General features: G+C 38.3%; 1 protein-coding gene across 1 annotated transcript in view; it reads right to left on the reverse strand.

The window, feature by feature from the left end:
* Positions 1–11,317, reverse strand: part of LOC102909035 (uncharacterized) — a 31,926-nt gene extending 20,609 nt beyond the window's left edge. The window contains exon 1 of the mRNA XM_042277982.2: positions 10,627–11,317. Coding sequence (XP_042133916.2) covers positions 10,627–10,919 — 293 coding nt within the window. The 5' untranslated portion in view covers positions 10,920–11,317. The remainder of the gene's footprint in view (positions 1–10,626) is intronic.
* Between the last annotated feature and the right edge of the window lie 4,631 nt (positions 11,318–15,948).

Genomic DNA, 15,948 nt, shown 5'->3' on the forward strand with positions numbered 1-15,948 from the left:
CACAGCTTAATATTCAGCTGTGCCTTGCTATGAAGTCCTTGTGCTCATAATTCTCCTAAAATGTATATGTGTGTGTGAATCTTTGTTTCAAAATATTTGGATAAAGTCACATAGACAGAACCTTCTGCCTCTGGACTCCTGACTCCTCTTTAGCATTTGTTTTGGGTATCTGCCTTTTGCAAATATCCTCCCTAAGTTACTTCCTAAGATAGAGCCAACTCCAAACAAAGCCTTAAAAGGCAAGTGAGGAACAGATAGCTACCAGACCACCTGCTAGACTACTGAAACCATCCCCACCCCCGCCCCTGAACTAATATAAAACGTCCTTTTGGAGACAACATGTCTCCCAGGCCAAGTGCCTGTCCCCTAGATGCATAGCTCTGTTTCTTGTGCAAATCAAGTTCAGGTCTTCCCCTCTTTTTCACTGCCCCAGAGCAACTTCTTAGATCAAAGGGGTTTCCTCTCACCAGGTATTTCAAGTTGTGATGCAGATTGACTAGCTATTAGTACTCCTTTCCCATCCTGTCAGGAAACTGGCAGCAGAGGAAAATAGTGACAGTTTTAACTTTTAGTGACCTACAGATTTTTCCTACCCTATCACCTGCAAATTCGTAGCTGAATAAATTTATGATAGACTCTTAATGCTTTCATCTAACCAGAGTAAGGATATATTTCTAGCACATAAATTCCTTTTCTGATTTATTGCAACTGCTATCTGACTCTACTCTTGTTTTCTCCCCTTTTGGGTTGCAAATAAAAACCAGGAAGCTTCTGGTGGGGACCTTGCAATCTTGTGCTGTATACTAAACATGAGGTGTTGCTTGGGAAAAGATATAGACCAGTCCTGAGAGAATGAGGAAAGTTGAATTGAGAGGATTGAATTGAGAGAGTTGAATTGGTGGCCAAATGATGGTGGCAGACAAATAAATGAATTGGACAAAAGAGCTTCGTGCATCTGGATTCATTCCCATGCTCATGGTAGCATCCCTTCTGGGCCCCTGGGATAGTATAATATTAAGGAGACTTGATTACAGCAGTCTTGGAGCCTGGTCCTCAGTTACAGTGAAGACCTAGTGGAAAGACGAGGCTAAGACCATTGAAAAATGAAGTAGGGCTAAAGGTGTGGAAATCTCCAAAGACCAAGTTCTTGGAGAGGGAGATTATGCAAATATACAAAGGCAATCTCTATATGAAGACCACACCCTGGTTTTATGCCACATAGCAGTGTTGAATGCTTGGGACAGAATTGAAGTAGGAAGGAAAATAGAGTTATTTACTAAAGTTATATAAGCCCCAAGAGAAACCTTCACTAATTTCTTACAAAGAGTGACTTCAGCAGTAAATTGAATTATAGCAAATTCAGAAGCTAGACAAATAATAACTGAATCTCTGACATTTGAAAATGCTAATGCACAATGCAAAAGGGTAATTAGGCCTTAAAGGCAAGATCAGCACCCTAAGAGGAATATTTTCAAGATACAATCAGTATGGAAACTCATGACTATGATGATACTTGGATAGTAGAGGTGATTTCCAGAGGTTTGAACAAAAATTAAAATTTCAGGTGTTTCAATTGTGGTAAACAAGGTCATGTAAAAAGGAATTGTAAACAGGGCATTCCTAGAAACAATGTTTTTTTTTTTTTTCTAAGAATAATCTCAACAGAATGCCCCTCCCTTCTGGATTATACAAAAGGTGTGTCAAAGGCAAACATTGGATTAATGAATGTAGATCAACAAGGCACAGACAAGGTAACCCTTTGTCATCAATAAACACCTTGGGGCATTCTTGCAGGCCCCCATGTCAAATTCTGTTCACTTATTTCCTGTCATTATGCAGGAAACTCCTTCTTTGAGCAATTAAAGAACCTAATGCTTATTATAAGAAACCATACTGCTCGGGATGATAGGACAGCTATAGAAGAGGTAACAAAAAATTCAGGAGAAACCATAAAGCAAATATTTTGGCAAACTTTTACAAATGAACAAAGACCAAGATTAAAAATACAAACAAATGACATCATCACTGGAGGTCTTGTAGACACAGATGCAGATGTGACAATAATTGCATCATAATCTTGGCAACCAAATTGCCCTCTTCAGGAGGTAAGTGGTCAGCTTTTATGGATTGGAATATTATCTCAGCGTGCAAGATGAATCAACTATATAGGGCCAGAAGGACAGAGAGGAAAATTAAAGCCATATGATGCTAATATAGCAATGAACTTATGGAGATGTAGTTTGTTACAGCAATGGAGTACCCAGATTAACATTCCTCCAATCTCAGAAACAAACCATAAATCAATGCATGTTTCTGGGGAAAATATTAGAATGTATTATAAGGAACAGTCACCAACCATCCGGATTGTAAAATAACAGGGCACAACAACTTCTGATCTTTCAAAGGCACCAACAGCCCTATCTTTAAAATGATTGACAGAAAAACCTGTATGGGGTGAGCAATGGCCTTTAACATCAGAGAATTGCAGGCCTTAGAACAGTTGGTACAGGAGTAGCTAAATGCTCAACATATTGAAGAATTGACCAATCCTTGGATTCTCCTGTATTTGTTAATAAAAAGAAATCTAGAAAATGGAGAATGGTAACAGATCTAAGAGCTATATTAAATAAGGTGATTCAGCCAAAGTCTCTACAATCTGGAATTCCTTTGCCCTCTCTGTTACCTAAGAATAGCCTCTTTCAGTTATCAATTTAAAAGACTGTTTCTTCACTACAACTTTACAAGAAAAAGATAGAGAAAAATTTGCCTTCACACTGCCTATTTACAATAATTCTCAGCCTGTTAAGAAGTATCAATGGAAGGTTTTCCAACAGGGAATGTTAAATAACCTTACCCTGTGCCAGTATTTTGTAAGTCAGACATTGGAAATGATACATAAGCAATTTCCTCAATCTATAGTTTACCATTATATAGATGATATTTTACTAGCTGACTCAAATTTGGATACCTTAGAAATAATGTTTGAAGAAGTGGAGAAAATTTTGCCTTGTCGGGGATTACAAATTGCTCCTGAAAAAATACAAAAAGGAGATTCTATTATTTAAGATATAAAATAGGCCTACAAAAAATTAGACCCCAAATGGTGCAAATTAGGAGAGGTTGATTGCAGACTCTTAATGACTTTCAAAGACTGTCAGGAGACATTTCCTATCTATGGCCTTCTATTGGAGTAGGAAAATCAAGAACTGATTAATTATCAGCTAAAGCTGAGAGGGAATTGGCTTTGGTGGAAAAGAAATTACAGGATGTACATGTGGATCATTTGGATCCAGAGATTGATTGCATTCTGGTTATTTTACCCTGTAAGCATTCTCCTACAGGAATATTAATGAAGAGGAAAGATATTATCTTAGAATGGATCTTTTTACCACATAAACAGAGTAAAAAATTAAAAACTTAATGTGGAAAAGGTCTCTGAGTTGATTCTAAAAAGAAAATTGAGACATTGTCAGAAATAGACCCAGCAGAAATTGTAGTACCTTTTACTAATGATGAAATTGACAAATAATGGGCAGAAAGTAAACCTTGGCAAAGAGCATATAGTAATTTTTTTGGGAGAGGTTAACAACAAATATCCCAAAAGCAAGAGAATTCAATTTACAAAGAGAACTAACTGGATCCCTCCTAGCACTGGATGTGGAACACCAATATCTGTACCCCTCCATTCTATACTGATGCAAAGGCAAGTTACAAATAAGAAAATTTAAGTAAAGTGACTCAAAGCCCTTAGGATTCTGTCCAAAAGTCAGACTTCTATACTATTCTGATGGTATTAATAGATTTTACAATACATCTTAACATAGTTACTAACTCTTAGTAATGGTTGTTTTACACATTGAAACTGCTGAATTTATTCCTGATGAGTCAGAATTAACTTTTTTATTTATTCAGTTATTAGAAATAATCAGGAATATGAAACATTCCTTATATATAAAACACACATCCAATCACATATGGGTCTACCAGGCCCTCTAGCACAAGGTAATGAAGAAATTGATCAACTATTGATAGGAAATGTACTGGAGGCCTCAGAATTTCATTTAAAAAAATCATGTAAAAAGCAAGGTTTGAAAAAGGATTTTTCCATCACTTGGCAACAAGCTGAGGAAATTATAAGGAAAAGTTCTACTTGTTCTTTATACTACCAAACTCCACTCCCTGCAGGAAGTAACCCAAAAGGTATTCAAAGGAATAAAATCTGGCAGATGGATATGTTTTATTTTGTAGAATTGGGAAAATTAAAATATGTATACCACAACATTGATACCTATTCAGAATTTCAATGAGTGACTGCTTTGAGTTCTGAAAAGGCTGATTCTATAATTACGCATTTGCTAGAAGTTATGGCCATCGTGGGTATACCTGTACAAATTAAGATTGACAATGCTCCAGCATATGTCTCTGGTAAAGTGAAATAGTTTTTTTGCTTATTACAATATAAAGACATTACAGGTATACCACACAACCCTACAGGGCAAGCAGTCATAGAATAATAAAATCCAACTCAAAGAATATGCTAAAGAAACAGAAAGGGGCAATAAAGACCCCCAAAAATAGATTGCATAATACTTTATTAACTTTGAATTTTCTGAATGCTACTAAGAAAGGAACAACAGCCGTAGAGAAACATTGGATAATAGGAAAAATCTACAGAATTAAATCAGCCTGTATACTTTAAAGATGTACTGACATCAGAATGGAAACCAGGATATGTGTTATGTTGGGGAAGAGGTTTTGCTTTTGTTTCCTCTGGAGAAGAAAGCTATGGATACCATAGCTTTATCAAAATTGATAAAGATTCAATTTGACCAGGAGAGACCTCTTAATTAGAAGAGATGATAGTTCATCAACCAGCATGACCATCCAATTTAAATTATAAGATAGCAAGTGTTTCTCATTTGATCAGATGTAATTGCCAAAAGGGAACCTCCCCAAAGTTAGGGTTGGGGCAGGGTTTTGTTTTTGTCTTTTCAAGAGAATGAAGGCATCCAGCTAAGGAATCTGAAGGCCACCGAACAAATGAGACATGTGAAGAAAAAGGACTAATCATCCAGAAAAAATGTCCCAAGAAAATGAATAAATTGCCTATTGATATATCACATCTCCAACAGGATAAAATTTCATGAATCTTTCCAAATGTTTGTTTTTGCTGTTCTCTACAGATACATAAATCAAATGATCTTTTTGTAGTCCCAGTCCAATTAAAAATTAAATCTGGCTTTTTGTTTGGGGTATGGCTCCTCCTTCTCTAAACCCAAGTATGCTTGTTAAAGGAAAATGCAAAATCTCTCTCATGTCAGAAAAGCCACCTGATATGGGAAAGAAGAAAAACCAAAATTAAGGTACTATTCTATTGTTACTAATCTCATGATCCTTTGATTTTATTTTGACTCCTTGAATCTTTTCTTAAGGCATAAATATTATCTCAAAATTTATAAGATCAATATATGTATGTATGCATGTATGAATATATATTTTTATATATATATAAAGCTTAAAATATATATATATATATTAAACCTTTTGTCATGATATTAATGGTCATATATAGAATACTAACTAATTCTATAAAAAAAAAAAAAAGACTTCATCTAGTTTCCTGTACATGATTTCAGGTTTGGGTCTCTATCAGTTTTCTGCAATGAAACCATGACCATGCCTTAGGGTAACTTTTGAAGTCTCCAAAAGGATGATGGGGCCCCACAATGATAATTCCACATGGACTATGATAACACCACTAAGCTGAAAAACACCTCCCAAAGATCAGCTTTGGACTACAAACTGCTCAGGACAATCTCGAGGTATCTAGCTGAGATGATCTACTTTCTCAGACTACTCTAACCAGGACTTAAGACAAGCCCTGCACTTTCTCATTATGCAGAGACTAGACAACAAATGATACAGCTACCTTTCCCAGGACTTGACAATTAACCCACATTTTTCTTTTTGGGATCCTCTAAAGATGCCATCACCCCCAGACAGCAGGAAGTAAATTTAAGAACATGGTGCCCACACTCTCAAGAGGTGGGCTGGATAGTTTTGGGTAGTTTTGGGTCTTTCAATGGGTTATGGATATTTGTCACCATTTAGGGTGGTTGGTTACAAGTTCCTGTTGGTATTGGTCAGGAAAAAAGCTGAGTTTAGATTCAGGGTTCTTATTTTGAAAAGAAAAAAGGGGGATATAGATAGGATAGGATAGGATAAAAGGGTAGATTATGGAATCTACTTTTAAAAAGCAAATACTTGTTTAAAATATTTTACATTGATATGGATCTTTGTATATTGATGCAAAGTTGAGATTGTTTTTGTTAGAACATACTATACATACATTTATAATCTTGCTCAAGGTATTGTACCTACGCAACTCATTTAACAATGTAATGCAAATTTCTAGTCCTTGAAAGCTATTATTACAAACTAATCAGGATACAAAAATGCAGGTTAGTAGTTAGTCACCTATTACAATCGAACTTGAAGTCATATTAGGTATGTTTTCAATGTCAAATAGAAATATATTTTAGATAGACAGGTCATTCTCAAACACTTCCGAGGTCTACAGAATATGGCATTTAAGATGTTTTATAACATTTTTTTTTTATGACAATGAGACATGTCTGCTCCTGGCAGCACCAATCTACTTCAGAGATGATGGGCATCAAAGAAATCCCATATGGAGTTTACTTTCCTTGTGGCAGAAGTTAGCCACTGGGCAAGAAAATGCCCTTACTTCAACTGCTGACAGTGTGATTTCCAAATGGGACACAAAAGAAAGGACTGACAACTTTTCCAAGACAAGCTAAAATAGCCCTTCAGAATATCCTGCTTCACAGAAAGTCTATCAGGTATTCTAGGCCTATAGGCCAAAGCTGAGTGCCCCAATGTTACTGAAGAACCTTGGGTGACTGTCCAGTGTTTCTGTCACTTCTCACATTTTTTGGAAGTTGCTTGCTTGCACATCTTGTTTACTCAGGTAATAATATTTCCTTCTTGGGTCTCTGAGGGAGTTGAAGACTTTATAGTTATAGTTTTCCTTGTTACCAGATTCAGAAAAGAAATTCACTAAAGAGGAAAAAAGTATATAAGGTTGAGAGACATTAAAAGATAATTGTGGTAATGCAAGTTAGAACAGAATGTGAATTAGGTACAACCTTTTGGATTCACCAAAATAGGATAGAAAAATAGAGTATTTTCTCTGAATTTGTTAATTGTTAATGGACTAGACATTGTTGATGTATTTATTGGTTGTATATATTGTATATAGTTATTGTACTTATTGTATATAGTTTTTCTTAAAGTAGTTATAAACTTTTTATTTTAGATTAAAAAAAGGGGAAATGTGGTGATTTTTTTTTTTTTTTTTTTTTTTGTAATCTAACAAACTTTTCTTAAAGATCAGAGTTCAGAGATAAGCCACCAGTTAGCCATAAAGGCCAGGTAGTGGTGGCACACAACTTTAAGCCCACTACTTGGGAGACAGAGGCAGACAGATTTCTGTGAGTTCAAGGCCACCCTGGACTATATAAGATTGATCCAGTCTAAAAGAGAAACAGAGCCAGGGAGTGGTGGCACACACCTTTGATCCCAGCTTTTGGGATCTCATGCCTTTAATCCCAGCACTAGGGAGATGGAGACAGGAAGTGATATGGCTGGGCAAAGAGAGGAATACAAGGTGAGAGGGGACAGGAGCTCAGGCCCTTTCAGGCAGAGGATTCGGGAGAAGTAAGAAGTGGCTGTGACTTGCTCCTTTGTCTCTCTGATCTTTCAGCATTTTCCCCTAGATCTGACTCCAGATTTTTATTATTAAGACCAATTATGATTCGTGCTACACATTATGATGCTTCATTGAGAGTGGATACAAAGTAATTAAAGTTTTACTTATAACACGCTAGATATCATATTACTCCAACTTAACATACATAGTATTTCAGGTGGGTGTGGCCGCCTTAAGATGATGAAGCTGGAATGCCCTTCTCCTGTTTTACAATTGGTAGTAATGTTTAGATTTATTAGTACTCAAAATTCTGAGTCAAAGCACAATCCTATACACAATGGGTCCACTGTAATCTAAATGCCATTTGCATTTAATAAATTTTACTTCTTACAAATACAATAAGAACAGCAATAACAGTAGCAAGAGCCAAGCACATACTAATCAGGGCTTTGGTTTTCAAGAAACTTTTAAGCTAAAGAAAGGAATTTCAGGAGTTAATGAAGTATGCTTTATTTTAGTCATTGCTAGTCTGGGCAAAGAAACATGAAGTTTTCAAGGAGAGATGGATACTGAAAGATAGTAGTATGTACATCAGAGATAGTCAGGTTAAGTCTGGAGACTAAATTGGATTGAGAGAATGGGGAAATAAAGTTATGTTTCTATAAAGGAACTTCTATAAAATAAGAAAACACCTTTGCAATATTAATAGCCATTATATTTGCTATCTTTTATTTTCATACTTATGATCAGTGTCTAGTTTGGATTTCTATTGCTGTGACAAAACACCATGACCAAAGCAACTTGAGGGGTATGGTGGTTTGAAAAAATATGACCTCTAAAGAGAGTGGCACTATTAGGAAGCATGGCCTTGTTGGAGTAGGTATGGTCTTGTTGGAGGAAGTGTGTCACTGTGGAGGCAGACTTTGAGGTCTCATATATGCTCAAGCCATGCCCAGTGAGACAGACCATTTCCTGTTGCCTGTAAGTCAAGATGTAAGAACTCTCAGCTCCTTCTCTAGCACCATGTCTGCCTGCATGCTGCATTACTTCCAACCATGATGATAATGGACTCAACCTCTGAACTGTAAGCGAGCCACCCCAATTAAATATTTTCATTTATAAAAGTTATCATGGTCATGGTGTCTCTTCACAGCAATAGAAACCCTGACTATGACAGGGAGGAAGTTTATTTGGCTTACAGTTCCACAGCACTATTCATCATTGAAGGAAGTCAGGACATGATCTCAAGCAGGGCAGGAACCTGGAGGCAGGAGTTGATGCAGAGACCATTGAGGTGTGTTCCTTACTGGCTTGCTCTTCATGACTTGTTCAACCTTCTTTCTTATAGAATGCAGGACCAATAGTCCAGGAATGTCATTACCCACAATGGGCTGGGTCCTTTCCCATCAATCACAAATTAAGAAAACTCCCTACATCCTGATCATATGGAAGCATTTTCTTAATTGAGGTTCCCTCCTCTCAGATGACTTTAGGTTATACCAAGTTGACATAAAACTATCTAGCACTATCAGTCTACAATTATTTGTATGTATAAATCTATATAGAATAAAAGCATACTCAATATTTACACTACATAAAAATCCATAAGCACAGATAAAAAGATTCTCTTCAGAAGAGACTAAGTATTGACAGAGAATATCAATACATATATACACACAAAGTTAAGAGAAAATGTGAAATTTTCATCTGTGCATGAACAGTCCTACTCTTCAAAGGATTATTTGAAGGAATAACAGAAGTACATGCAGCACCATTATCAACCAACCACACAGGATTCAAAAAGTAAGACTCAATGCCAACATTAATGTAGATTATATTCTGTATCACTGCAAATAAGCTGGAAAGAAATAAAAGATGGTCAGATACCCTCAGTGTTCAAATTAAACATTTAAGTAATAAAAATGGAAGAAATTCACTTGTAATTCAAATGCTTGAAAATAATACATTAGATTTTTACATATAGTTTGCTAATAAAAATCCACAATCAATGTTTGTGTGGATGTAACCAAACTGAGTTGTCACTTAGCACAACAAACTATATCTGACTATGTTAACATTCCTCTTTCTCTCTCTATGCTTCTTTCAAAGGTGAAATATTCCTTCCAATGAATGCACTGTTATTTAAGTAACTCTGTGTTCTTTTACTAGTTTGATATTTTAAGGCAGGTTGATAAAAAAACAAAGTGCTATGTTTTTGTTTTTTCTACTGTAACCAAGAGGTAGAGATGTGTACAACTTTCAAATGCAGCAGGAAGAACACTCAGCCACCTTCCCAGTTCAAGTTCTTACAACACACAGCAGTTAAATATGTGTGTGTACATATGTATGTATATATATGGTTATTGGATTTTATTTTAAGAATTTTTAGATTTGAAAACAATACATTATGAAGAATATTCCCTTTGTCTTTTACTTTTCTCGATGTATTTAACATTGTATTCTTTTTTTTTTTTTTTTTTTTTTTTTTTTGGTTTTTCGGTGTAGCTTTGGAGCCTGTCCTGGAATTCACTCTGTAGCCCAGGCTGGCCTTGAACTCAGAGATCCACCTGCCTCTGCCTCCCGAGTGCTGGAATTAAAGGCGTGCGCCACCACCACCAGGCTTAACATTGTATTTTTAATGTGTACACTTAGATAAAATGATGTGATTTAATTTTGTTAGTTAACACTTTTAAATAGTCTGTTGACTCTCTAAGGGGCTCCCAGGGGAAGGGAAAGCAATTCTTCCCTTGTGCTGACTGGGTCCCCTCCCAGGTGCGCCTGCGATGCCAGGGAGCAGACAGAGTTGGGGTCTCACGCCCTTGTTCTTGTCTTGGGAGCCAGTAAAGGTGTCTTCTCCCACGCCAGCCCTCGCCCAGGTCTAAAGGCCCTCTTACCTATTCTCCTTGTCTCTGTGATTGACTTCGTATTTCCCCAGACTTAAGTACAGCCGCACAAAAGGTAAATCTCCCGCACAGGCTGCCATGTGCAGATCGTTGTCAGGAAAGTATGCCATGTCTAAATACGCAGGATCCCGAGTCCCAAAGCACAGGGTGTTTCTCGGTGCCTTGATGTCGCAGAAACCCAAGGGCGTCTCTTCAAGATTCCTTTTCTGACATTTACAGAGCCCAGAGAAGCCTCGGAAACCCTGAGGCATTCTCCTTCCCATTCGGCTGTACTTTCCTCCCATCTCAGGCACGGTTTATAGCAAGCCAACCGTTACCCGACCCGGTATCAACCAACGTTATTATAACAAGCCAACCCTCTCCATCTCATATCAAATTATAAACCCACCCTCCTGTTTTTAATATTATGCATATTATAATTAGTCTACCCCTCCTTATCGCGATATCAATGATATAATAAGTCCACCCCTCCTGATCCAAATATTATTGTCATAGACTGGCCAAGTCTCAACATCCTCTCAAGTAAGTTCCTGGCTTAGTGTTTCAGTTGATAGCAACTGAAGAGACAGTTGACAGAACGGCTGTTGTCAAGCCATGTTGGTGGACACAAGTATGCAAGGGTGTGCAGAACACGAGCTATAGATATGCACTTGTGCATAAACATGTGCTTGCGTCTAAAGGCAGTGACGGTCAATGCGCATGCGCAGAGTCCAGCCTGTCAAATCTCTGCAGAGCAGACCTGCATTGCTTCAAACATCAGAAGACAAAGCTGGAGGGATGGCTCAGTTTTAGGAGCACGCACTGTTCTTCCAGATGGACCTAGCTTGGTTTCCAGCGCCCACCACAGGTGACTCGCAAACCTCCCGTAGCGCCAGGAGCCGTTGCTTTCTGAATTGCAGGCCTGTTCCTTCACATACACAATTAAAAAATGACCAATATTTTAAAATGTCATCATCAGAAAGCTGGAAGACTGCTGGTCATTCGCTCAAGGCCGACTTGCAGCCGTGGGAAAGCAATCCTTGAAAAGCTGTTGAAAGGGGGACTAAGAATGCCAAGGGCTTGCTCTACAAGAAAATCTCTCCGAACACAACAGCCTCGTTTCTATTCTTCTCCGCATCTCCTCGAGTCCCTGCGGGTCTGTGTGAGAGTTCAACAGTGGAACTAAGTCTGTTCTCATGGTTTCAGAGAGGAGTACAAACTTTGAAGAAAAACCAATGTACATTCTATGCAAACTGAATATCCACTAATGCAAACTTCCTCCTCTCTTCTGCCCTGACTTCATTTTTATGTTCTCCCTAGTTTTATCCTATTTTCTCTTATAAAACCTGCTGTAATTTCAAGATTAATTTTGAAGAGCAATATAATTTTTTATTTTGTTTTTTTGGTTAGCCATTTTCTTGTCCAAACCCATCTTTCCTCACTAGGTTATAATGACTATATTCAGTGGCTTTCTGGGTCCCAACCACTACCTGGCTCAGGCTCCTGCACTACCTCCTTGTCCTCCTCTTCCCTTCCTCGCTCCCAAGACAGCTACTCTCCTGCTCCTTCTCTTCCTCTTCTTCCTCCCCCAACTTCCTGTCCAACCTGAAAAACACCTCCTCCAGCAGCTCTATCAGCTTCTCAATCAACGAACAAAATGAGTCCTTTTACGAAGCACATGGCTAAGGGATTTGCAGGACTTGTCAGTTCTGGCAGTAGCTGTCTTTTGACATGATGCAAAGAATGCTTCCACACCCTCATTTTCAAATTCTGCAAACATGCCAACGTCCAAGAAGTAGAACTTGCACATCCCAGGTCTCTTCTGTCCAACACCACCTCAGTTCATTCTGGAGAGCCCCATGAGTTCACAGCTCCTGCACTTCACCTCACCTTACCGGCACAGTGCTGCGGGTATCCAGTTCTGCTCTGGTTCTGCTTTCAGCTCAGAGCAACGGTACCTTTCCTCCAGGCTACTGCTGATGCCAGGAATTCCCCCTAGTTATGTGCAATGCTATGATCCATGTGTGTGAGGGTTGCTGTACATTGTCTTATGGGTGTCAGTGTGAGCCTTGCTATTGGTTCACATGCTCTGAAAAAACTGAATTGTATTGTCTTTAAAAGTCTTGTTCATTTTGATCTCTTAAACCCTTTATCACACACTGATTTTCTCCAAGAAACAATACAATGAAAATGTTAGCATGTTTACACTGTATAATTATAAAATCAAATGTGTAATTTAGGAACACATGATCTGACACACATTCCTGGAGTTTGAAGATATTTTCTAATGAAATAAAACTCAAAACTAAAACCAATAAAATGAGAATTTTACAACAAATATTTAAGATATGGCAGTGGGTGTTAATTATTTTAAAACATCAATGCTCACTTTTATTTGCCATTTACTATGCTAACCAGTGTATATATACTCTATATAAATAACAAAATAGTATTCCTGCACTTCCCTTAGCATAAAAACCTAATGCTCAGAAAACTTCCTTCTGAAAACAGATATATCCAAAGCTTAGAATTCTACCCTTTTAATAGCACATTACTCTTATAAAATGGATTTCATTGTAGTATTTTTGCATGCATATAATGCATTTGATCATATTCCTTCCCATTACCATCTCATATGCCCTTCTTCCCACCCCATCTCATTCTTCTTTTCCAATTCTCCACCTTTAGTATGCATTGCATTTCTTCACTTCTGGACTCCACTTGTAAACAAAATGTGTTTTTCTGAGCCTGGTCTAATGAGGACATACTGCTCCATCCATTTTCCTAAAAGTTGCACATGCACAGAAAATCCAAATTCTTTGAAATTAATGAAAACTCACACCTTTGCACACTGACACAACTTTAAATCAGTTACACAAAAAGCACATTCTCACAACTGCTCATGCACACATCTGTACCCTCAAACATGTTCACATTGACAACATTCTCACTTTGCATATCACAATTCTCTTGCACTTATCAACCCAACTCATATTTACACTCTCACATGTTACATACACACTCTCACATGTTACATATTATTGAACTCTTGTGCACAATCAACATGCACACATTTGCACTCAAATCACTCTTACAATTTCACAACCACAGCTTTACAATACACTATGTACTCTTAATATATGCCTGCACTCACAGAAATACACACACTCAAATGGACACACATGCTTACACATTTCAAACTCATACACAAAAACTACACACAGTAACTCAAACACACATGCTCACATAAAAATCACACACTAGGATACATTCATATACACTTGCAGAGTTACATACTAACACTTCACACCACTCTGCCTTCTCCCAGCTACTACCACAACACGTAAGGAGCAGTCTTTAGACCCTATGTTCTTAATCTCTGCCTTGCTCTTAGCTCCTAACCCTGACAGGTAAGGGATCCTAGACACTAAGCAGTCAGCCCAAACTTGTACTTTCCTCCTCTCAGCTCCTGCAGCCTACAGGTAAATCGGTCTCAAGACACTCAACACTTGATCCCAAAATCTGCCTTCCCTCAGCTCTTTGGGGCCAACAGGTAAGGTGTTTCAAGACCTGACAAGAACATCACCAGGCCATTGTGGGAGGGAAAGTTTTCACAGGGCCCTACCCTGAGACAAAGAACTACAGGGAACAAAGGGCTGTTGACAACCAGAGTGGTCTGCTCCAAGGGAGGAGGCCTCTAATTGGTTATCTGTGGGAGCCCGTTCTTGGGTTCCTTGTGGCTTTACCCAGCAGGTCCGCATGGAGGATGATTAGGACCACGGGCCTGAGTGCAGGTGTCTGAGATGGTCTGCACTTGGCTGTGCTGGGGGAGGAGGTCTTTTGCTCCACCCCTTGGCGTCTCTATAAAAACCCTGGACCAGAGACAGTCCGGGCCCGTTGGAATAGGTTCCAGGCCCTCTCGAGGCTATCCTTTATTTTCTATCTGTTTATCTCCGCAACATTCTCCACTATAAATCCTTCTATCTAATATTTCCTGCTGCTCGCACTCAAGAAAACTCTGGGAAGCTGTGGGGGTGGTGGGTAAACGCCCCACAGAATGGCGCCTGAACAGGGACCAAAGAAAAAAAGGGACTAAAGAAAGGGGAAAAAAGGGACTAAAGAAAGGGGAAAGAAGGGACTAAAGAAAAAAGGGACAAAAAAAAGGGGGGACTAAAGACAAATGAACAGGGACTTAAGACAAAGTAATAGGGACTAAAGATAAAGGAAAATAATAGTTTTATTACAGAGTTTTTGGTGAAAGTGCTGAGTTAGCCCTGCCAGTGGAAAGGCATGCCAGTGTTATGGAATATATATATTTTTATATATATATTTTGGGAAGGCAGGCGTTTTATCCTCGAGAGAAAAGGAAAGCGGACTGGAAGGATGTCCGATGCTGCAGCGAAATTCTCTTCTGTCAAAATTTTCTATCTTCTATCCCTTTCTCAATTTCTATCTGTGATAAGTATAAGATATAGGGTAGTAATATAGTTTAGGAAAAACTTAGAAGTATAAGATTGTGTAGGAAAAAATAAGTAAGGCAACTAGACAGAAAAACTCAATTTTCTAACTTTGGGGGCTTTGAAAGCAAACTGGGGAAAAAATCTTTCTTTGGGCTTTTCGGGTAGTAAAAAAGCTCTTCTTTGAGCTTATGGGGAAGAAAAAGTTTCCTATGGAAGCTTTTGACATGGGGACAGCTGAAATGCCAAGTCCAAGCGGCAGGAGAAAGTAATTTCTTCCTGAGGCAAAAATGGGGGTGTAAGAAGTCAAAGTTTAAAGTTGGGAAGTTTTGGGAAAAGTTGGTCTCTATCCTGGAAAAAAAAAAACCTTTCTCTTAAATTCTAAAGCTTTTCTTGGAAAATTTGGGGGGAAAATCTCTCTAAAAAGCCTTAATCTTTCTCTCAAGAAACTTAAAAACTAAAGCCTCTAACCTCTCTTAGAAAGAGGAGAGTAGAATCACCTGAAGATATTAGTATGGGGACCACCTGTGAATTAGCTCTAAGGGAAAACAACAAACTCAAGACAGCAAAACCTCTCTAAGTTCTTTCAAGCTTTAACAATCCTCCTCGCAATGCAGGAGGCAGAGACAAGTTCCTAAAAACCTCTTCTAAGCTCTGTCTCTTCAAGCTAGTAAAAGACAGTGGGTCAGAATACCCTTAGGGAAACGCTTGGGAGAGTGCGGGTGAAGAGCTATAGAGAGCCCAAAAGGGCAGGAAACTTTGCCTGAGAAAAGCAAAAAAGCCAAGCTTTTCAGTTACAGCGGAGCTGAGGCAGCAAAGGTTCTGAGTCAGCGTTTCAGAATGAAAAGGTGCTCCTAATCGTCCAATGCAAAGATTC

Source organism: Peromyscus maniculatus, chromosome 5, assembly GCF_049852395.1.
Source record: "Peromyscus maniculatus bairdii isolate BWxNUB_F1_BW_parent chromosome 5, HU_Pman_BW_mat_3.1, whole genome shotgun sequence".
In the NCBI taxonomy this organism is placed as follows: Eukaryota; Metazoa; Chordata; class Mammalia; order Rodentia; family Cricetidae; genus Peromyscus; species Peromyscus maniculatus.